Source organism: Pinus tabuliformis, chromosome 8, assembly GCF_031772625.1.
Source record: "Pinus tabuliformis cultivar Carrire ecotype Pingquan chromosome 8, CPIR1, whole genome shotgun sequence".
Lineage (NCBI taxonomy): Eukaryota > Viridiplantae > Streptophyta > Pinopsida > Pinales > Pinaceae > Pinus > Pinus tabuliformis.
The window spans coordinates 785,735,077-785,759,092 of record NC_142294.1 but is presented as its reverse complement, the minus strand read 5'-3'; the positions used below and the strand labels follow the sequence as shown (position 1 = coordinate 785,759,092).

The 24,016-nt window shown below is 40.8% G+C and overlaps 1 protein-coding gene across 1 annotated transcript in view; it reads left to right on the top strand.

Moving 5' to 3' along the window:
• Positions 1-923: 923 nt before the first annotated feature.
• LOC149237931 (NADPH:quinone oxidoreductase-like) overlaps positions 924-24,016 on the top strand; it is a 103,404-nt gene continuing 80,311 nt past the window's right edge. Inside the window, exons 1-2 of the mRNA XM_089366889.1 lie at positions 924-1,235; positions 1,323-1,514. Coding sequence (XP_089223015.1) covers positions 1,031-1,235; positions 1,323-1,514 — 397 coding nt within the window. The 5' untranslated portion in view covers positions 924-1,030. The remainder of the gene's footprint in view (positions 1,236-1,322; positions 1,515-24,016) is intronic.

The window sequence follows — 24,016 nt, the reverse complement described above, 5'->3', positions numbered from 1 at the left end:
TAATAATATCAATCAATTAATATTATAACTTAAATCACATATACTAATAAATTATTATAAACAATATTTATTTGTATTCATAATTAATTTTATAATGATGATGATGATTAACCTCAATGAAACATAAGATTTATGGGACTTTAAGGAAGAAAGAGGTTAATTGAGATTCTTTAATATTTTATTTTTATGATTGAAAAAAAAGAAGAGAAAAAAGCATTTCTAAATCATTATAATTGTGCTCACTAAACCAATTTAAAAAATAGGTAATAAGATAATATTTTAGAAAAACATGAGATTTTTCTGATCTTAAAAAAAGAAAAAGTTAATTGAGATTTTTTAATATTTTATTTTTATGATTGAAAAAAAGAAAAAAAATGATTATAATTTTGCTCACTAAACAAATTAAAAAAATCAATAATATGATAATATTTTAGAAATAATAATCGATAATATAAATTATTTTCTAAATCAATAATATGATAATATTTTAGAAATAATAATCGATAATATAAATTATTTGAGAAAATATTTATTTGTATTGATAATTAATTTTATAATATTTTTAAAAAATAAATACCTTTATAATAATATGTAAATCTCTACTTAATTTAATATACAATTTATTTACCTAAAATTAATATATGAGTACAAATCTATTATATATAATATTTTTTAACAAAACTGATGACGACGACGACGACTATAAACTTACATCAAAACCAACTTCAAATTTACATTTAGTGTAGGATAAAGTTTCATTATTAAAATTTTACCCACCGTCAAAGTTTCAAACTGAGATTTGCACCTTTTTTCACACTGTAATTAACAAATTACCCACTGAATTTTGCAACTTTTTTTCACGGTAACTAATAAATTATGCAGCTAAATCAATGGTAGACAGTAGACTCGAACCTCATATGCATATAAAGTTCAAAGTGATCGTAGCACTTCCTAAATTTTCGTTTTAATTTGTGTATGCCATCCTACTAGTTGGAGCAGAAAGAGGCCAAGGCTAACGAAGAGTCAGCCAATGGCGGGCCGCATAATTTTACCCCGTGCAAACATCTACAGAGTTTGCAACATCGCCACAACAGCAACATTCCTCAGGAGGCGCCTCAGTGTAAGTGCAGTTGCTTCAAACGACACGCCAACCAAAGCAGAGCACCCCATCAAGGTGGCAGCAATAGCTGGATCTCTCAGAAAAGGCTCCTTCAATCGAGGCCTCATCCGTTCTGGTAAATAATTATTTCGCTCAGATCCTGAAATATCGTCATGCAAGCAGTTTTTGACTGCTAGTGATGCGGAATTGTTGTGTTTTGCAGCCATTGAGATTGCCAGGGAATCGATACCATACGTGGAGATCAGTCCAGTGGAGATTGGGGACCTTCCATTTGTAAATACTGATCTTGAAGTAGACAATAGGTTTCCTGAAGCAGTGGAAGAGTTCAGAGCTAAGATCCTGCAGGCTGACAGCATACTCTTTGCCTCACCTGAGTATAATTACTCTGTAACTGGTAAAGTTCAAAACTTCAATCCCAACCTATTCAGAAAATCTTCTGTAACAATCCATATGTTTGAAAAATCATGTAGTGCATTCAAGCACTTGGGTACTCGTCAAACGTAAATTGTAAATCACATGAGACAACACACAGAGAACAGAGTATTCTCCACAATGATGATCTTCTCAGCGCTGTCAATTTTTCTTTTCATTAACCAGAAAATTGACAGTAAAGTCTCACATACAACATTCATAAATATTATTTATATATTTACTAGCCTAGATATATTTTAACCTCAGATCTATCAAGTCTATCAAGTGTTTATAACGATCAAATCTCTTGAAGTACAATATTTTTGAAGAATGCGAAAATTAAATTTGTAAAATGGTTTCTCCCGGGGCTTGCTAAGAAAAGCACACATGATGTCAGCATTACACTCATTCACTGGTGACAATCTCCTCCATTCTGAGCTGTAGAATGTGTCTCTTGGCGCAAGTCAGTTACAGAACTGTTCTTGGACTCCCAGTGGCCAACGGAATTTACCCTCCAACCCCCTGAAGTTAAAGATCTTTTGCATTCCACACTTGCCTGTACTCTGGCAACCACTAATTTCAGCAACTGCATCCTCCAAGTACTTGCATTGACATCTGCAAGCACACCAACACTTGTGCAGTTGCAAGCTTGACCTTTGCAGATCAACTGCAATTGCAGGCCTCTGCAGCACCCACAAAGTCAAATCTGCACCATCCACAAATCTTCTGCTTCTGTTATCTGCAAAGCTTCACTTTGCAGAACCTGTTATCTGCTAAGCTCCAGTTTGCAGAACCCACAAATACCCATGGAAGATCTGCAAACTTCTTTGTGATACCTACAACTTTACCTTGGAAAGCTTGCAAGACTTGCAATTGCAGAATCCACAAACTTCTCTTGTGGAATTCCAAACTCCTGCAAACTTCTGCAAGAAACATTTTAAATATTTAGACTGCATTATTTACAAAACGCTATAGAAATTTTCTACTCAAATTTTATGTGTACTTTTATAACATAACCCATAGAATCGAAGCTTGGCTAACATTTCCCGTGCAACCTGTAAGCGACTTGGACAAATACCTAGCATTTAAGCGTTTCGAATGCCACCAGACAGGCTACTGGTGAAGCATTGAATAATTGATTTACCACAGACTACAACAAAAATAGAAGCAGACAAGGACTGGAATTTCTAAAAGAAGAAGATGAAAACTTAAAAGGGTCAGCATATGTATTTGCTTTCTTAAATGTTTGTAGAAAACTTATGTCATTATTTAACAAACATTTTGCCTGAACGATTGATAATGTGCCTGTACAACTATCAAGTCTTAGTTATTAACAAGAGGAGTTTTCCAGACTGGGCCTTTTCATATTAGTATGGATGGCAAGTGACTCATTTTAATCTATAGGAAGCTGCATCTGGGATGTTAATGTGAGGCTCAACATATTCTATACTCTACATTTACACAGAATTTTGGTGAGCATGGTTTATATTTGACATTACAGCTTAATGAATTTGGTGAAACTCATGGACAAGTGATGCCTTTCAGAAATATTTTAACATTTTGTCTAGAATTAGCCAGCTACAATAGACTTCCCTTGTAGCTTTTTCAGCAAGGAAGATTCGTGTCCTAACTTACTCCAAATTACTTGCAGTTACCTATTTTGGTTTGTTGAACTTGACTTGAGAATGGAGTGCATCCAGTGGTGTATTGCTTTATATGTTTACATAATTTAGTCATTGTTGAGACTCCCAAGGTGAAAGAAGGGAATTAAATGGAACCAAAACAAACCCAAATTCTGCAGTAACTCAGTCACAAGTGCAATATAGAGAGATAACCCCAGAGCACTAGAGAGAGATATATATGCCCAAATACAATTGTGCTACACAAGAAATCCACTAAGTACACACAAGAGAAAGAAATATCAAGCACAAGAGAATGCCAAAGATGTAGGTTCCCTTAAGCATAAAGTACTTTATAATAGAGATTAAGAAGATCTCAAGATGAGATGATTCAAATGGAGCTTGAGTTTTGTATTTATACACAACTCAAGTGGGTGTCCCTTCAATAGAGGTTATGGGCCCACAAAACAAAGGCACACACCCCAAGAGGGTTATTGAGCCTATATATCAAATTTGACTAGGTTGGCCTTTACCATACCCCGTGATACAATAAAAGAATAAAGAATATGGGCTTTGCCATAATTACTTGGACATAATGATACATATGAATGGTTGATGGCCACATGTATAGATTACAGCAATAATTCTAACAACTCGTTTTGGCTAGATAAGGGGCCATGCAGAGAAGTCATTGCTATACAAAATTACAACATTTACTTCCCCTCCTAATCCTAATCAGAGAGCTAGCTCACCCCCCCAAACTCCACATCACTCCTCCATAAATTTGTCAAGATCATTAATGATTGACATTGAGCTCCAAAATGATTTGGGTCGGATATGTTGTAGTTTTGAAGGAACATCAAACTACTGAGTAATGGTTGGTGGTGGAGAAGATTCCTCTTGATAGTGCTCGAATGGGACAGCAAGAAACTCATCTGCATCAAATTCTTTCTGAAAATAGGCAGCAATTTGAGTAAGAAGAGCTTGGGTTGGAGGAAATTCCTCTAAAAGCATGTGGATGGACAAGCAAGAAACTTTGTTGCATTAACAAAAACAGAAATAGTTGACTTAGGTATAGACCTTGAATTGTCCGAAGGAAGAGTAATTTGTACAGGAAAATCATACAAGGTGTTTCCATCATCCCTAGATAATGGAGTCTAAATGTCAAGAGCATTTGTGACGTGAATATTGGATGAGCTATTATGAGCATCTTCATTTGCAACATGAATATTGGATAAGCCATTGACACGAGTATCCTAAAAAAGTGAAGAGACATATCCAATAGGAAGACTGGATGAGTTATGTCCACATTAGTCATAAGAGTTTACCCAAGTATTATAGGAGTTCTTGAGAGGGTACTTGTAAAAGTAGAGGGAGGACCAACATCAAATTGTGAAGAAGGGTCCATGCACGATATGGGGAAATGGGTATGTGTTTATGATGTCTCTACATAGGCCTTGTGTCTAGGCATGCAAAAGATACCTTAATAATTACTTATTTCAACATTTTTTTTAAAGTTCAAACTTAGGAATAGCATGATAATTAATTTTATTAGTTATTATTGGCTTTGTAACACATATTTCTAAAGTTTAAAACTTTGGAAATTAATATTTCTTTTTGGACCAGATCAAAAGAAAGTGAGAAGATCAAATTTTGGCTTTTGATCTTTTCTTTGAAGATCTAAAGGAGCAAACAGGGTTATGAGAGAAATTATAAATTGCTGGAATGAGTGGGTGAAGGACATGATTTGGAGATCACATCGAGTGAGAGAGAAGTGGGCCGATTTGGGTGGGAAGAAGGAAGGTTGAGCAGCTGAGGAGAAGGGACTGAATTTGCTGAGAGAGAGGGGCCATGTTCAGTGTCAGTTTCCCTTAAAACCCAACAACTGATTTTTAATTTTCTAAATGTGCAACCATAAATATAAATAATTGTTGTTTTGGAAACTTAAATTATAAATACACTAAGTTTTCTAATGTAGCATGTACAACAGAAATTAAATAGAACTGAACACAAGAACACGAGACACAAAATATACCAAGGAAACCCCAACTCTGGGGAAAACCTACAAACTATGTGTGTGTTTTCTATTATCTCAACCAAAAGGTATCTTCAAAATTTTTTACAACAAGGGAACACTTCCCTTTCACAATAGAAAACCATTTATCTGCTCCCCAAGGAAAATCGAACACCCTCCTGTGCACTCGCTCTGTAATATGGCTGCATAATATGACCTTCTTGCTCCTTTTACGTGTTGTACAAATGCGCAACTCGGCCTCTCCGCGCCCTTGTGCGAATAGTATGGCCGTGCTGAAGCTAACTAAGTTAGGGCTATTTGACCTTCTCTCTCACTCCTTCTAGATTCCTGAATCTGTGTTGTCTGTTGAAACCCTATTCTTTTTTTGATGAGATATCACACACTCTTGCGCCAAATCTATCTGGACACTTTTGCACCCTATTCTCTCTTATAATTCGACCTGGGCCCCACGGTCACTCTCAATGGCTAAGATTAAAACTTGATGAAGGGCTGAGATGAAATCATAAGTTGACTTTAGAAATTTTTAATTTTCCTAAGTCCAACTTTAGGAAATAGTTAAATAAATTGATAATTTTTCTATGTGGCTGCCTTGCGGGTCCTTATGATAGCCTTGGCACTTAGGCAAGTAGAAGCCTTCCTTCTCTACTCTAATCAACACTTCCTCTTAGAAAGGAAGGTGTTTTGCACTACACCCAACTTGTCTCTGAGGTAAAAAAAAATTCCCTGTGGCAAGGCCTTGGTTAGAATGTCTGTTGTTTGCTCCTCTGTCGATATGTACTAGAGTCTAACTGTACCTCTTTGAACAATGTCTCGATGTGCTTTGAGCGATTGTGAAACACTAGATTTTTAGAGAGTTTGATGCAACTCTGTTTGTCACAGTGGATCATGGTGGGCTCTAGCTCCTATCTAAATAAGCCCACGAGCAGCTTCCTCAACCTTCGCATGTTGCCAAACTGGAAGCCATGTACTCAACCTCTGCTAAGTTCAATGCAACTAATCTTTGCTTCTGACTGAACCAAGAAACAATTGTTGATCCAACACTGAATGTGCAGCTCGATGTGCTCTTCCTGTCTGTGGAGCTTCTTGCCCAATTTGCATCAGTGAGCCCTCAAGCCTTACCCCATCAACTTATCTATACCACAATCCATACTCTACCATCCCCCTGAGATACCTCAATACATGCTTGGAAACAACCCAATGCAACCTGGTAGGGTCAACCATGAACTGGCTCAAAGAGTTATCCGCAAAACATATGTCTGGTCGTATGTTCACCAAATACATTAGTGACCCAATCAACTGTCGATAAAGTGAGGGGTTACTTGCTCTGATTTGGATGTGTCCACCTTCCTCCAGTTTTTTACTAGAGGCGTTGTCATGGGTTTGCAATCCTGCATGTGGAATCTCCTCAGAATATTTAGGGTGTTCTTTCCTTTCCCTAAGAAGATCTCCCCATCTCCTTGCCAAACCTCCAACCCAAGAAAATAGTGCATCAACTTTATATCCTTCATCTCAAACTTGCTTGGAAGATCTCTCTTGCACTCCTGGATCAACTTATCTGCGTCTTTCAAAATGAGATCGCCCACATATAACACCAGAATGAGCGACTCACCTCCAACAAAAATGTAGTAGAGGTTGGGGTTTGCTACACTCTTAGTGAAGCCCAATCTTTGAAGGTAGCCGTCAATATGAGCATACCATGCCCATGGAGCCTGTTTGAGCTCATGCAAGGATCTTTTGAGTTTGCATACGTGAGTCTCTCTGCTGCATGGCTCAAACGCCTCCGGTTGCTCAATAAAATTATCCTCCTCAACAACCCCATTGAGGAATGATGTTTTAAAGTCCATTTAGTGGATCTTCCACCTCATCTGAGCTGCAATGGATATAATGGTCCTGACAGACAAATATTTGGCCACCCGGGCAAATGTCTCGCCATATTCAATGTCCTCTACCTGCAAGAACCCCTTGGCTACAAAACTTGCCTTATATTTCTCGATGCTCCCATTAGCCCCATTCTTGATCTTGTAGACCTAGCGAGAGCCCACTATAGATTTTCCCTTTGGCCTCAACACTACCTCCCAAACATCATTCTTCATGATGGAGGCATACTCCTCCACTATTGCATCTCAAGACACCTGCTGAGTGGCTGCCTCATGGTAGCTGGACGGCTCAGAATCCAACAACTTTGTCATAAGTGCCATATACCCTGTGTACCTTTGTGGTTGTATGCTTTGTCGAACCGATGTGCTTGGAGCACCAACTCGCTCCTACGCCTCTTGGATAAGTTTCTCTGCCCATCTCGCTCTCCTTCTCCCTGCGCCAGGATTCATGGCTTGAGTGGGCTCCACTCTCTCCTCTAACTATGTGTCCCCCTCATCCTCATGGTGCTTGGCTTGCCCATCAATATGTACAACTATAGTATGAGGTGTTGGCGAGCCTCCTACTTGGGAACTTTCTACTCCTCCTCCTGTACTGTATCCTGCTCCCACTCAGGTCTTCCTCGAAGCCCTTTCTTCCTCAAACTTCACATCTTTCTTGATGATTGTCTTCCTTGGTGCTGGTACATATACCCTGTACGCCTTGGATGTCTCGTTGTAGCCCACGAAGATGCCCTTCTTGGTTGTGGGCTCCAACTTCCATCCTTTCTCTGCTGATACATGATAGTACACCAGGTTGCCAAATATCCAAAAATGTGACATCTGATTTCTTTCCTATAAAGACCTCCTCTAGTGTAACCTTCCCCAACACTTTGTGTGAGCTTCGTTTCTACAAGAAAACTGTTGTATTGGATGCCTCAACCCAAAGAAACTTGGGCAACCCCTGGTCATGCAACATGGCTTTGGCTGCTCCAACTATGGCCCTGTTCTTGTGCTTTTCCACCCCGTTTTGCTGAGGGTTATATGGTGTGGTCAGCTTCCTCCTGATGCCTTCCTTGGCACAAAATTCCTTGAAGGCATTTTAGGTGTACTCCCTATCGTTATCTGACCCCAATGCCTTGATTTTCTTGCCAGATGGGTTTTCAACCAAGGCCTTAAAATCTTGAAACTTTGAGAAAACTTCGTCCTTCCTTCTTCATGAAGAATATCCAGGTCTTTCTCGAGTGATCATCTATGAAGATGACATAATACTTGTACCCCAAGAGGAATACTAAAGAGAAGGGACCACAAACATTTGAATGAACAAGGTCCAAGTTGTCCTTGGCCCTATTATCTCTGCTAGTAAAAGTGGTTTTGGCATACTTGCTAAGTGTGCAGTCCTTGCACACCTCATGCAGGTCCACGTTGCACCATGACCACGGTTAATTGGATGCAGTAGCGGGGAGCGACATTTTCAAAAGATCCCGGTTTGGGAGCGAATAGAGAGCGAATTTTTATATAATATATATTTTTATATATTTTGATGCATATATGTCAACAAAAGCATGCAAAATGATGAATTAGATAAAAACATAAAAACATGGATAACACCATATAACATCAATAATCTAGAAGTTATAATCTTCATCAACCACGTCCACAAGTTACAAGTTCTCATTTATATAGCATGTGAGGGTGCACATAACTAAAATAGCATCAAGTGTAATCCATCTCTGAAGTGAAAATGCATCAACAAATAGACTCTAGATGGCCTCTAGCATTGAAAAAAATCATGCTACAACAAATAGCTACATATCTTCAAAATCATTGCCTATCTTGGGATCTTGGTCATTAATATCACCCTCTAAGCAATTAACATAAGATAGAAAAAATGTAGCATTCCAAGTCAAGATTTTGTTTGAATGATGGGTAGATTTTTAGTAGGGTCATGATAGAGGAGTTTGACAACCAATGTCACTAACATGAAGGGACATAGAGGGATTGGTGCTCTTGATTAAATACGAGTCCCATACCCTAGTACATGACAAAATCCAAGGGAAACATTGCAATCCCCCAATCTTGAAATCCTGAAAAACTGATAAGTATGTTGGGTTTTGAGTGAAATCTAAAATTTTTGGGTTTTGAGTGAAATCTAAGATTCTACTTTCTCCATATGAAATCCAATCAGGTTGGAACCACTCTCAAACATCTTGAGTCGTTTCATGGTAATGTTAAAAATTCTAAGTAAAAGGATGGAAATGAAAGATAAAGGATAATGTCACTTGTACTTCAAGAATTTAACATTGCCATGAATTCCATATCAATACTAGGGCTATAAACTTGAATATTAAGCTGCCCTACTAAAAAAATCTTGTTTCTTTGAAAAATATTTGTGTTTGGAACATCTTTGTGACAAAAATTTTGTTAAAAAAAACCAGGGAGCGATTCTTTTTTTGCGGGAGCGCGACGAGAGCGAATTTTGGGTCGCTCCCGATTTTCTCCCGCTCGGAGCGCACTCCGGGAGAAATTCGAGGGGGGGGGGGGAGAGTCGCTCCCCCGCAACCCTGACTATGGCAACCCTTTCACTATCTCCTTGAGAATTTTCAGTGCACCATGGTTCAAATGCCCCTTGTGCCTATGCCATAACTCCCCAAGTTCCTTGCCTAAGTTACTACTCCCTCTGCTGGTCAATGCTACAGGTGTCTCAAATTGCAATATGTACAAGTTCATATGCTTACAGTTTGACACCAATATGCTTAGCCACCTTGGAGTCTGATCGTTTTATAAACATCCTAAGTTGTTTGAAGGTCACCTCGTACTCCTTATCCTCTAATGTTGAAACTGAAGTGAGGTTCTTCTTGAGCTCTGGAACGTAAAGGGCATCTCTGAGAAATACAGGGTTTCCTAACACCCTCTCAAATTTGAATGTACCAATGCCATCGGCTTAGTACTTCCCGTATCTCCCATCTCAATATGGAATTGAATGTCCTTCTTTGTCATTGTGTTGAAGTAGTTCTTGTTCCCTGTCATGTGACAGGACACACCGCTATCTACATAGCATAAACTGGTAGCCATTGAGCTTTCCATGCAAGCAATAAGTGACAACTCATTCTTAAAATGATAGGATAACTCATCTATCTTTGCATAGGCTACTACTTGGTCATTCTTGGACCCTTTTTTCTTGTTAGGGAACTTAGTAGCATAGTGCGGAAACTGGTGGTACGAAAAACACTTGAACTTGCTGAGATTTTTCTTCTTCTTTTCACCCTTGGAGCTTGGCTAACCACCACCACTATTCTTCTTGCCCTTTTGATCTGCCTCCTTTGCTGGCTAGGGAAAAATTCTCTTCATCTTTAGTCTTCGTGCGAGACGCTAACTAAGCATGTTTGTGAAGTTCTTCTTGGACACAGTCACCCCATAGTCGCTCCCCCGTATCGAAGCTTCTCCTTGGCACATATTCCATCTGTAAAGGATTCCCACGCCTTGGTGAAACCCATCAAGGCAAAACTCACCAGGTCTCTATCTAGAATTGTCTCACCCAGACCAACCAACTCGTCCCTAACTTGGGTAAACTTGGTGAGATAAGACACCACAGAATCTGACTTGGTCATTCTGATGGTCCTCAGTTTATCCTTCAACACTAACTTTTTGGCCTCGCTTGAACCCTGATAGAGGCCAATAATGGTTGTCCACATAGCTTTGGCTGACTTCTTCCCAATCAAGTGAGGGATGATGTGGTATTTGACTCCTTCCAAGATGATTCTCCTCACCTTGGCATCTCTTATGCTATGTTGAGTTAACTACTGAGGGTCATTGGGGACGGATGGGACATTATCCACAAACTCCCACACCCCTTGTTCCTCCAGGACTATGCCAACCTTCTCACGCCATGAGTAGAAGTTGGACACATCATCCAACCTATCCTCAAATCTGAGACCTTGATATGCCATACTGCCAATTTGCATTGCCCAGAAACCCTAGCAAGCAAGTCAAACTGGTGAACTTGCTCCCTCTAAATTGCAGAACCTGATCTTGAAGATAAAAAGTACTTGGTATTCAATTAGAGGCTATGCTCTTATCGTATGAGTTTCCCTTAAAACCCAACAAATGATTTGTAATTTTCTAAGTGTTCAACCAAAAATATAAAAAGCTGCTATTCTAGAAACTTAAATTACAAGTACACTGAGTTTTCTAACATAACATGCACAACGGAAATTAAATAGAACTAAAGACAAGAACACATGAGACACATGAAACACAAGATATACTCAGGAAACCCCAACTCTAGGGAAAACCTACAAACTGTGTGTGTGTTTTCTATTATCTTAGTAAAAGGTTATCTTCAAAAAATTTTATAGCAAGGGAACACTTCCCTTTCACAAGAAAACACCACTAATCAACTCCCCAAGAAAAATCAAACACCCTCCCGGACACTCCCTCCGTTGTAAGGTTGTGCAGTACGACCTTCCTACGCCTTGTACATGTTGTACGGACACTCAACTTGGCCTCTCTATGCCCCCGTCCGCAAAGTATGGCCGCTCTCAAGTTGGCTGAGATAGGGTTATTCGACTTTCTCTCTCTCACTCTTTCTAAATTGTTGAATCACTGCTGAAACTCTAATCTTCTTTTGTTGAGATAACACACACTCTTGTGCCAAACCGATCTAGATACTTCTTGCCCTATTCCCTCTTATAATTCGACCTGGGCCCGACCATCACTCTCAATGGTTGAGATTAAAACTTGATGAAGGGATGAGATTAAATCATAAGTTGACTTTAGGAATTTTTAATTTTCCTAAGTCCAACTTTAGGAAATAGTTAAATAAATTAATAATTCTGCTAAGTGATTGTCTTGTGGATCCCTCTACTAGCCTTGGCACTTAGGCAAGTAGAACCCTTCTTTCTCTACTCCAATCAACATTCAGGCCATCATTTGCTGAAGAGAGGGTTCGTGCCCAAGATGAGTTCTCATAAGAGAGAGGTTGAGTCTTTAGGGTCGATTTCTCTGTTGGAGGAGAGGTCGTGTCTTGTGCCAAGTTTGCTAAAGAGAAAGGGTTCGTATGTTGTAAAGGGAGAGGCCATTTGCTGGTCTGTACTATGCAGAGGAGAGGGTTGTTTTCTAGGACTATTCTTGGTTGTAAATTATTTGGAACTGGTGTTGTAATATTTTCCCAATTTATCTCTGAAGCCTAATAAAATCTTTCTTTGCTAGTTTTTCCTAAGCAATGTAAAACTTTATGTGCTTGGATTTCTTGTTTCTACTGTGCATAATTTGTTAGGAACTTCACTGTGTTAATTGTGCATAGATTTCAGATCTAATTTTTCTTGGGTTTTCAAAAAAAAAAAGTTTTTGGGTATAAAAAATTACTTGCACATTACTTGTTTGGTTGCACTTATAGAAACTAACATGGGGTATTAGAGTCAAGCCTCTAAAATAAATTCAAGTAGTCAAAGTGCACAGGCAGGCTGTGACTGGGCTTCCTAATTTCACTACAAATCAACATGACATGTGCAAGGGGTGTGCCATGGGAAAGTACACTAAGATTGTGTTTCCCAACAGTGATAGTGGGTCCAAGGGGATCTTGGACTTGATCCATTCAGATGTATGTGAGCCCACGTCAGTTGTGTCTATTAGAGTGTTCAACTCAATGTTGCGAAAATCGTTATCGGGATTAATTCGGCGAGGGGAAAAAATCAGAAAAATCGGGAAAAAATCGGTAAAAATCGGTAAAAATCGGGAAAAAATCGTAAAATACAAAAATCTTCATTTTTTTTCAAATTTCTTAATATCTAAAGCATCTACAACATAAAATAAATACATTGACACATAAATATGATAAAAGAACTAATATATAAGATGTGTAATATCATTTCTAGTGCTACATCACACATAATAGTGAATCATGTCCTAAATAGTAAGTCCTGACTCCTGAGTCCCAACTCAGCCTCAAAATATCAACAAAAAATATAATAATGTATTTCATATCATGAGTCATAATGTCATATACAATGAAATGAATCAAATAACTAATACTACTGATTTCCTCTGCCCCTCTTGCGAGAAAATGTAATAGCTTTCCCTTTCCCTCTAGATGTAGATGCCGGTGGAGTAGGTAGTGGATTCTGCTGTGCTCTAGAAGCTGAAGAACTAGGAGCTACAGGAGGTAGACCACATCCTCTACTAGTGGCAGGAGTAGCCCGGGTAGGTGGTGTCACCTCCTCCTCCTGTTGCTCCTCCTCCTCCTCCTCCTCCTCCTCCTCCTCCCCCTCTACGCCTTCCACTACCTCCTGCTCTAACCAATCATTAGCAGACTCCATGAGAGGCCTCTCGACCTCAACCCTCTATCCAGCAGTGGTGTCAATCCCATCCAATGAGATGGCCTCCATATCAGTTATCCTCTCAAGTTGCCTCACCCACAATCGAAGATTGTAGTAGACGTAGACCATGTCATTAAGTCACTGGGACTCCAACCTGTACAAAGATCATAAAATAATAATTATAAAAAAAATATTGTTTAATGAATTCAAAAAATTAATTGGAAATTTGCAATATTTTAAGTTTTAAGTTTAACCTGTTGCGTTTCTTGTTGTGTATTTTTTCAAATACACTCCAGTTGCGCTCGCATCCTGAGGAGCTACATGTTTGGATGAGGATTCAAATGGCAAGCTTTTGCAGATGGGGTACCATGGCACCATAGATTTTCCACCATGCATCCACAACAAAATTACAAATAAAATTTTAAATAAACATAAGAAAAAAATGAAATTTGAAAGTTGAAGCAAAGTATGAAGTTATGAACTTGAAGAGACAATGAAATTTGAAACAAACTAAAAAATACCTGGCATTTTAGTCGTCCTATCAGTCACAGCTATATCAAAGCCAAATGTGCCACCTGCCATCTTATATGTCTCCATTTCTTTGGAGATTTCTTCACATTCTATTGGAGATCGCACCATCCTCTGAACACAGATTAAGAATCCATCCATGATCTCAGCATCAAATACGAACCCACATGGATAAGAAAATGCAGGGTTCAGGTAGATCCATGCAGCATGAATGGGACGATGGAGTGTGTTGTTCCATCGTTCATCAATCACTTCCCATAGGAGGAGTTGTTTCTGAAACCCCTCATCTCCCTTATCATCATAGTAGGCCCGAATGGATTCTTTGGCCCTATCCATGGCCTCATACAAATAGTCCATTACGGGTTTCTCACCATCAACTAATCGAAGAACCTTTACCAAGGGTTCAGTAACGGTGAACACCTCCTACACTCCCGCCCAGAAGTCTTCCTGGTATGAAACTAATCTGCATATGGCCTCTCCCTTTGGTTTGCAGCTCATTGTCAAAGCACGCCACTCTTCTGAATTTAAGAGGGATTGAAGAGATATAAAACTGGTGGCAAACCGTGTAATGGTGGGGCGCACCAACTCCTTGTTGTTGGTGAATTTTCTCAACAAGCTAAGCACAGATATATGATTATAAATAAATTTTGTAATGTTTTTTTATGAGTCAACAATATCTTTGACAAAGGAAATTTTTCATATGTCCTCCAACATCAAATCAATACAATGTGCAGCACAAGGTGTCCAAAATAAAGTAGGATGCCTCTCCATAAGCATCCTGTTAGCAGTAACATAATTTGCAGTTTTGTTCGTTATGACTTGGACAACATGTTCTGCACCCACCTCCAAAATAAACACATCCAGCAAATCACATAAAGTTTTTGAATCTTTGATATGTGAAGATGCATCAATAGATTTCATAAACATTGTCCCCTTGGGACAACTAACCAAGAAGTTTATAAGAGTTCTCCCCTTTTGGTTGATCCAACCATCTGACATCACAGTGCATCTTGTTTGTGCCCATGATGCCCTAAACTCCTCCAATATTTTGGTGCAGTCAACCTTTTCATTTTGAAGAATCCGGCCTCTAAAGTCATCATAAGAAGGGATTTTGTACCGTGGGCCAACAGTTGCAATAGCGTCAACAACAGGCTGGAAAAATGGATTATTCCTTGCAACGCTGAAAGGAATATCACTCCAAAGGAGAAATTTTCCCAACAACTTGTCAGCTTGTTCTTTCTCAGTTTTTTTTAAGCATTGAAGTGATAGATGGTTGTAAACCAGGTGTGGTTCTAGGAGAAAAAAATGATGGGGCAACTACCGGGTTGGTTGTAGATATTGACGCTGAAGTAGAACCAGTGCCACTTCCATGTTTGCCTGAGCCTAACACCCTCCTTGCTAGTTGCTTCTTCATTTCTGCTTTGGCCTCTCTCTCATGCTCTAATTCTTCCAATGATCTCATGGCTCTTCGGATAATTTTTGCATTTGTATTTGTGCAAGGCCCTACATCAAATCTAGGGATTTGTGAAAGGTGATACTTCAATCTATAAACCCCCCTGACATATGATGCCCACACAGCTTGCAAGTCAAGTTTATTCTATCAAACCCTCCATCAGGTTCACCAAATTTCCACAGAGGGTCCAATTTCCTTGATATGTTTGTAACTTAGTTGAACTCTTGAGTTTTAATGTAAGATGAAGTTTGAACTTTGAAGTTGAACTTATGGCACAATAAGAATTGCAAGTTACAAAAATAAAAAAAAAAATTACATACATGACACAACACATTGAATTTTTGACAATTTAACAAACAAAAAAACCTCAACTCAATCCAAAATGAACTATCTCCACTCTATGCAACAAAAATGAAAAAACATGCTATCAAATCCACTCAAAAATCTTTGATAAACAATGAGTTATAGAAACCCAAGAAAAAACAAGAAAAAACCAAAACAAAATGGCCAAATTTGGTGCCCATATCTGGAAACCACGGTTTGCCAGAGAAATTTGATCCAAAGACGAAGTTCTCTTGCCTTCCAGGGTTCCTCTCCTCCTCAGCTCTCAATCCACCAGGGTTTTTCTCCACCTCAGTGCCCAATCCACCAGGGTTTTTCTCCTCCTCATCTCCCAATCCATGTCGTTGCCGCTGTCTGTTCAAAATGAAAAAAAAAAAAAATTCATTTTTTGCCTTATAAAACCCACTGTTCGCCACCCCCGCGATTATTTCAGATTGAATCACATCATAATAATCGCGATAATTTGAAGTTATCGCGATTATTTCGTGTTTTTTTGCGAAAAAAATTAACGTATTAATCGGGCGATAATATCGCCATTTTCAAAAAATCGCGATTTTCGATATTATCGCGATTATATCATGATTTTCGCAACACTGGTTCAACTACTACATGATCTTCATAGATGACCATTCTAGGAAAACATGGATCTATTTTATGAAGACCAAGGACTCAGTCTTTAGTGAATTCCAAGAGTTTAAAGATCTTGTGGAGAACTAGACGGGGAGAAAGATCAAGGTGCTTAGATTTGAAAATGGAGGCGAGAGTAGCTCGAATGTCTTTAAGGAATTTTGTGCAGATTCTTGAATTAAGAGGGAGTTGATAGTTCCATATAATCCACAACAGAATGGAGTATCAAAGAGGAAGAACAAAGCCATTGTTGGAGCAACGAAAACAATTTTGCATGATCAGGATCTGCCTATGTTCTTATGGGAAGAAGTGTGTAACACAGTAGTTTATTTGCAAAACAGGAGTCCACACAAGGTGTTGGGGAGGATGACCCTTGAAGAGGCATTCACGGGGAAGAAACTAGAGGTTGGGCATCTTCACATTTTTGGGTGCTTGGTTTATTTCCATGTTCCATTAGAGAAGAGGATAAAGCTTGAGCCTACTGCAAAGAGGGGTATCTACGTTGGATATAGTGAGACCTCAATGGTTTACAGAGCCTACATTCTTGCACTCAAGAAGATAGTGGTGTGGAGGGATGTGAAATTTGAGGAGGACAGGGCTTTCAGAAAGTCTTGTGGCTCAATGCCAATTGTAGTAGAGGTTCAGGAGCAGGAAGCACCAAAGGAAGAAGGGAGACAACCATTACGGATTGCAAGACACCATGAGGAGAAGTAGGATGCTCCATTTACCCAAGTTGACACTTCCAGGAAGAAGAGGCCGAAAGCAGAGTGTAACTTAAGGGAAGCTTAGTAGTAGGTGGATGCTCTTAGGACTTTAGTCAAGGAGAGCAGACCACCACAAAGATTTTCTAGTTACATGGCTCTTATGAGCGAGTTGATTTAGGCCAAGCCTTCTAGTTTTCAGGAGGCATTTGAGCAACAAAGCAGCAACTGTGGAGGGATGCCATGGTGGAAGAGTACTCTTCCATCATGAAGAACGATGTATGGGAGGTTATGCCATAACTTGAATTGAAATTAGTGGTGGGATCTAGGTGGATCTAGAAGATCAGACACACTGTTGATTGGTGTTGTTGAGAAGTTCAAAGCTTGGTTCATGGCTAAGGGTTTCTCTCAAAGAGAGGGAGTTGGCTATGATGAGACATTTGCCGTCGTAGCCAAGTATTCCTCTGTCAAGGTTGTGATTTCCATTGTTGCAGATATGGGTTGGAAGATCCTTCAGATGGATGTCAAGACTACATTTCTTAATGGTGTGATTGAGGAGGAGGTCTATATAGAGAAAATGGAGGGATTTGATGTGCATGGGAGGGATTCTCATGTATGTTGATTGAAGAAAGCATTGTATGGACTCAAGCAAGTACCACATGCATGGTATTTCAGGACAAACAACTATCTGCTGGGGATGAGCTTCACTAAGAACAATGTTGAGTCAAACTTGTATTACATATTGGTCAAGGGAGAGCGACTAATTCTTGTGTTATATGTAGATGACTTATTTCTTATAGGTTCATAGAAGTTCATTATAGATTGCAAGAGGGATCGGATATGTGGTTGATGCACTACGTTTTGGGGCTAGAGGTGTGGTAGAGAGATGGGTTGATCTTCCTAAGTGGAAGTATGTTGTGGAGATCCTGAAGCGATTCGAGATGCAGGACTGCAAGCCTATTGCTATGCCAATGCTGACCAATTGGAAGAAAAGTGATGCTTCCAAGTCAGAGGCAGTGGACCCCACTTTATACAGGTATCTAAGTGGCTCTCTTATGTATTTGGTCAACACCGGACCGAATATATGTTCTTATGTCAATACTGTGAAATTTCTATGAACTTAAACAACTGGAAATTTATCTCCTAACTTATGCAGTTTATTTGTATTCTGTAAATTAATTTAAGGCAAATATTGATAAACTCACATTTCAATTATTCACAAAATTAAATACCTTGCGGAAAATAAAATACTGGAACTAAGAAATAATGCACACACACAATAATTTTGACACCATTGTTTTTGGACAATCCTCCCTGGAAAAACCCTAAAGGGAAAGCCATTGCAGTAGATGAGAGTTTTATTATTATCTTAAGCAAATATAGAGAATTAAAACTAGTTGTCGTAGAATGGGAAACCTCCAGAAAATACTAATCTCCACTATCAAAATACTTTGGAGACTCACTGTCTCCCTTTGCAACTCAATCTGGCCTCTCCTAACCAACTCAAACTCCTTTGGCTATTCACACTACCTGGCTGGAATGCACACGTCTAGCTCTAGAATAATTCACATAGCCTTTGGAAAGCCTTCCTTGCAAGTCGTTCTGCCTCTTGTAGCTACCAAACCCACTTGCTCTACCTTCGATAAATAGTTTCAACAACTAGCAACTGAAACGTGGTCTCTCATGCAACTCACACTGGATTAAATGGCTATCTCGCGCTACTAAATCGGCCTCCTTCTCTACAGACTGAATCGATCTCCTTCCGGCCTCTGGAAACTGGAAACATTGTGGAAATTTTCTCTGGAAAATTTCCTCCCATATCTCTGGTGAAATCCCATTGCTTGGTGTCTTCTTAGCTTCAACTATGCCCTTACTGAATCACTGCAACTGGCTAAGTCGAACTGCTTGAACTCTCAACTGTGTCTTCTCCAAACCCTTCGACCTACTCATATAATCTCTTGTTGGACTCTCAACAACCACTATCACAACTCAACCGATGGCTAAGATCATCTTGACTCCATCAAATTACTTTTCTAGAAGTCTCTAGTGCAAAATCGACCTCCCTCAATTAATATGATTTAATTAACTAGTTTTCTTGAGTTAGACTTAGGAAATATTTAGTTATTGGTCAATTAATCTAATTGAGGTGTTTTTAAGTTGAAACTCGCAAAATATTTTCTAGGTTTTGGAGATCTTGTGTTCCTTAGCCTCTTAGACACCATAGAGACTAGAACACCTCTCCGTTGCTACCCCAAAAACTAACACTCCCTCTTAGTGAGGAAGGTGTTTTCCACTACTCCCATCTTCTCCATGAATAATACAAACTTGGCCATTTCCAAGGCCTTTGTGAGTATATCAACAACCTGTTGATCTGTGGGAACATGTTGTAGCCGAACTGATCCATGCTACTGATGTCTGACATCTTTGATACAATTGGTTTCCATAAATTAGGCCTCTCATAAATTGGTTGCCATTATCAATTCGACCTCCCTCTGAGACCCTAAAGCGACCTCTGTAACTGCATTATGATAATCTCCAGCTAACTCGCACTGCTAGGAAAATAACTCAGCCTCCACTGGAAATGGAACCATCAAACTGGGAACCGCTTCTCCTCTGCAAACAATTTTGACTAGTAACGCACCTCATTGCCCTAACAACTCCCACTGCCTCAGTCAATTCGCACTACTGGAGAGACTGCATCCTCCATCTACAAATAGATATCCCTCTTTCACTGAGAAACTGAAAATCTCAGCGAAGAAAATACTCCAGCAATCACTATCCACCATGCTATCTCTGCTCTCCTCTGATTCACCTCCTACATGTTGTAGCTGAACCAAACTATGCTTCCACTGCACTACTCAAATCTGACACTACTGATGCCCTGGTGCTGGAGACTCTTTGGTTGGAATTGCACCTTGTTCTCTGCAACTGGCCAATTCGCACTGCCTCCCTCTTGTCTCCGCATTGTTTCTATCACTGCAACCTGTGTCAATCTCACTGCTACTATGTGTTGATTTGGAGTAGCATCGAATGTGCACTAGCCACGAAAATTGGTGGAAAGGTTGGGGCACATGAGATTTCCAATACCTATAAAGGGTTTGGGCAGATTCTAAACAGTTCAGGAGATATTAAAATAATTAATATTTTTAATGGAGTCCCTAAGTCTAAACTTAGGGAAAATAAAGTATTAATGTGTATTAATATGAAACTATGTTAGAATGGTCCAAAAGACATGGATCAAGCCAGATCTAATCTTAGCCATTGATTAGGGACTTAATCTCGGCCGTTGATATATCAACAAGAAAAGTATAAGAGGAGGCTTGAGGGTCACTTGGAGAGCACACCAGTGTGATCAGTCATTCTATTCTCTAGAGCAGGGTTTGCTAAGAGAGATAGAATTAGTGATTGGGAGTTGCAGCTGAGGGGCATTGAGTATAGAGAGACATAGAGGCAGAGATAGTGTCGGAAGAGCAGCAAGTAGCCAGAGAGAGTGACGTAGTAGCTTCCAGGGCTCACGCAGGGCCACGCATAGGCGGTCAGGAGCTGCGCAGAGCCTGAGAGAGGCCAACGTTGTTGACGCAGAGGGCCAAAAGGCTGACGCAGGGCCTCCTAAGGTTGACGCAAACCCATTCAGGGTGACGCAAGGCCAATGCTGGGCAGAGAGGGGCTGACGCAGTCCAGAAAGGGCAGACGCTAGGGTTTCTGGGGCAGATTGGCACTGAGGAGCTGCCGGAAGGATTATTCGGGGTTTCAGCCAGGAGATTTGTCAGAAACTGAGAGGTATTACTGCCAAGGAAATTCTCTGTTGGGTAGGCCAGTTTCGGCACCCAGATTGTACTCTGATATTTCTTAATAAGAAAACCCTTAGATAGTTGCACTGGTTTTCCCACATTGGGTTTTTCCGGGGACATTGGTCCAAAAATAATGGTGTCATATGGTGTTATTGTTTCTGTTTCTTTTATTTGTTGATCTGTAATATGTTGAGCATGCGCTAGTGTTTATTTTCGGTATTTACATTGTAAATAACTTAAGTAACATAACAAGTAGGTAGGAATAAATCAGATAAAGTGCATGGAGGGTTTCTAAAAGTAGACTTAGAAACTTCAACATGGTATCAGAGCGTGATTGCAGATTACGGGAGGACTAAGGACATAGCCGAGCAGAGCAATAGCAGTAGAAAATAGTTGTCTTGAGGTGACAAAAGTTGTTTCTAGTAGAGCAACAACAAGGGAAGGATGATGCAGTGCCTGCATCATCAAGGGTGAGCCAAGAAGAGGCAGCGCAGATGCTAAGGAAGGCAAAGAGAGCCTCACGCAGAGCCACGCAGAATCTGGGAGGGCTGATGCAGTTGGATGAGGAGGCCGGGTTGCTGGTGTTGGGATTGCGCAGAGCCTAGGAGCTCTCATCTTCAGGTTGCTGGGGTTTAGAAGGTTGCGGGAATATTGTAGAGTGGAGCTGGTGAGGTACTGTAGTCAGAACAGTAACTGACAGAGCAAGGCCAAGAGGAGGGAGTTTCTACTGATGGTTTCTAGCCGAGGAACTCGGATCAGTGGTGCGGTTGCACAAGACGATCAGAGTAGGGGTCATCTCGACAGCAACAGAAGGATTTCCAGAAGGGAAATTGGGACTTAGAGGGAGTCCATAAGAGAACTTCCAGACGGGAAGTAGAGACTTGGAGGAGTCGAACAGAGAACTTCCAGGAGGGAAGTAGAAGCGCATCATGGCACTACACGGAAGTAAGAGACCAAGATAGACTGGACGGAGCGTCGAACTTCGCAGTCTGGAAGGCCAAAATTTTATCCGTACTTGACAGAAATCGTGTCAAGAACTTCTCCTTGAAGGTTATAGCTATCCCAGTCGACCCCAATGATAATGACAAGTACAAGGAGGCAATGGCGAGGGCCAAGAGCATCATCCTTGACGGGGTCAAGGACCATGTAGTACCACATGTTGCCGAGAAGGAAACGACATATGAGATGTGGGAGGCCCTCAAGTAATTGTACCAGCATACTTCTATGCAGACAAGAATGTTACTAGAGAATCAGTTGAGGTCGTATCAGATGAAGAAGGGAGAACCAATCGACACCTTGCTTGGAGGATTGAACGACATCTGAGATCAGTTGACTACTATTGAAGCCACGCCGGATCAGGAGTTGATAGTGAGGACGGCCCTAAATGCAGTCTTAGAAGACTGGGAGGTATTTGTCCAGAGTATACTGGGCAGAGGGACACTTCCACCTTGGGATGAGATGTGGACGGCTCTTTGCCAGGAAGAGATTAGACGGCAGTTGAAGACGGGTAGCAGCAGCAAGGGGATCAAAGTCAAGCAGGAGGAGGAAGATGTTGCCCTAGCATCTGAGGGAAAGCAGGAAAAGAGGAAGAAGAAGGATCTCTCCACGATCAAGTGCTTCCATTATGGGGAGTTGGGTCATTATGCGACACAGTTTCCGAGGAAGAAGAGTAACGGAGAGTCTTCCAAGATTAAGGCAGCGTCAGCACGAGCAGAAAAGGAAGTTTTGACAGACGATGACTGTGCCATGAGTGCACACACACCACTTGAGTGGAAGTGGGGAGACATCAAGCTGTAGTCAAGCGGACTATAGGTGATGAGGGGTAGGATCCTTGAGGTACTCAGCCTCTTGGATTAGACCTTGCTACGGGAGCCCCGAAGAGGAGTAGCAGGACTGGCTGAGTTGGGTAGAGATGGATGCGGATGGAACGACAGAGAGAGCTACAGTGCAGGAGTCCCGAGACAACACGAGGCTAGCAGGCTACAGCAGTGCAAGAGGCACAGGAGTGTTGCACCAGTGCAGGATGACACATAGAGGTGTGCAACAGTGCAAGATGTAGGGAGTTGTTGCAATAGCGCAAAGGTCAGAGAGGGAGCACTTGTTAGCGGTAGAGGGAGCTTCAGCATCAGGAGGGTCTCTAGCCCAACAGAGAAGTCAGTTGGGAGATCAGTTAGTTACTTCTCAGTAACTAAGTTGCAGTGCAGCAGTAGGCAGCACGATGCAACATGATGAGAGGAGGTGTAGTGCGGATGCAGTGCTGGGACTCTGGGAGAAAGGACCAGCAGCAGCATAGATGCAGAGGGAGCTGTCGTACGGATCCAGTAGTGGCAGTGGCAGAACCATGGGCAGCAGTACAGGATACAACAGTGCAGAGGATGGTGGGCAGCAGGCCTAGGATGGGAGTTGTTGCAACAGCGCAAAGGTCAGAGAGGGAGCACTTGTTAGTGGCAGAGGGAGCTTCAGCATCAGGAGGGTCTCTAGCCCAACAGAGAAGTCAGTTGGGAGATCAGTTAGTTACTTCTCAATAACTGAGTTGCAGTGCAGCAGTAGACAGCACGATGCAACATGATGAGAGGAGGTGTAGTGCGGATGCAGTGCTGGGACTCTGGGAGAAAGGACCAGCAACAACATAGATGCAGAGGGAGCTGTCGTACGGATCCAGCAGTGGCAATGGCAGAACCATGGGCAGCAGTACAGGATACAACAGTGCAGAGGATGGTGGGCAGCAGGCCTAGCATCAGCACAGGGACCGATGCCAGATGATCAAAGTAATACTCAGTGAGGAGCATTGCTAGAGCACAGTCCTCGCTAAGAGGGAGTGTTGATTTGGGGTAGCATCGGATGTGCTCTAGCCACGAAAATTGGTGGAGAGGTTGGGGTACATGAGATCTCCAATACCCAGAAAGGGTTTGGGCCTAAGTCACATGACACAAGGACACGAGACACGGAGGACACGTAAATATGAGTATTCAATACGAAACGCAGGGACCTAGAAACAGGACACAGGGGACACGTTTTATATATATTTAATATATATATATATATATATATATACCGAAATATAGTTTTTCTATGGTGATATTTGTTAGGATACCTCTACCCTCACACAAACGAATGATGGATCTGCTGCTCCAGGGGCAGAATTGTGCATACAAAATTGAGCAAAACAACTCAAATTGCCCCAGAGATGAAGTTGTTGATGTCAAACATGCAGATGAG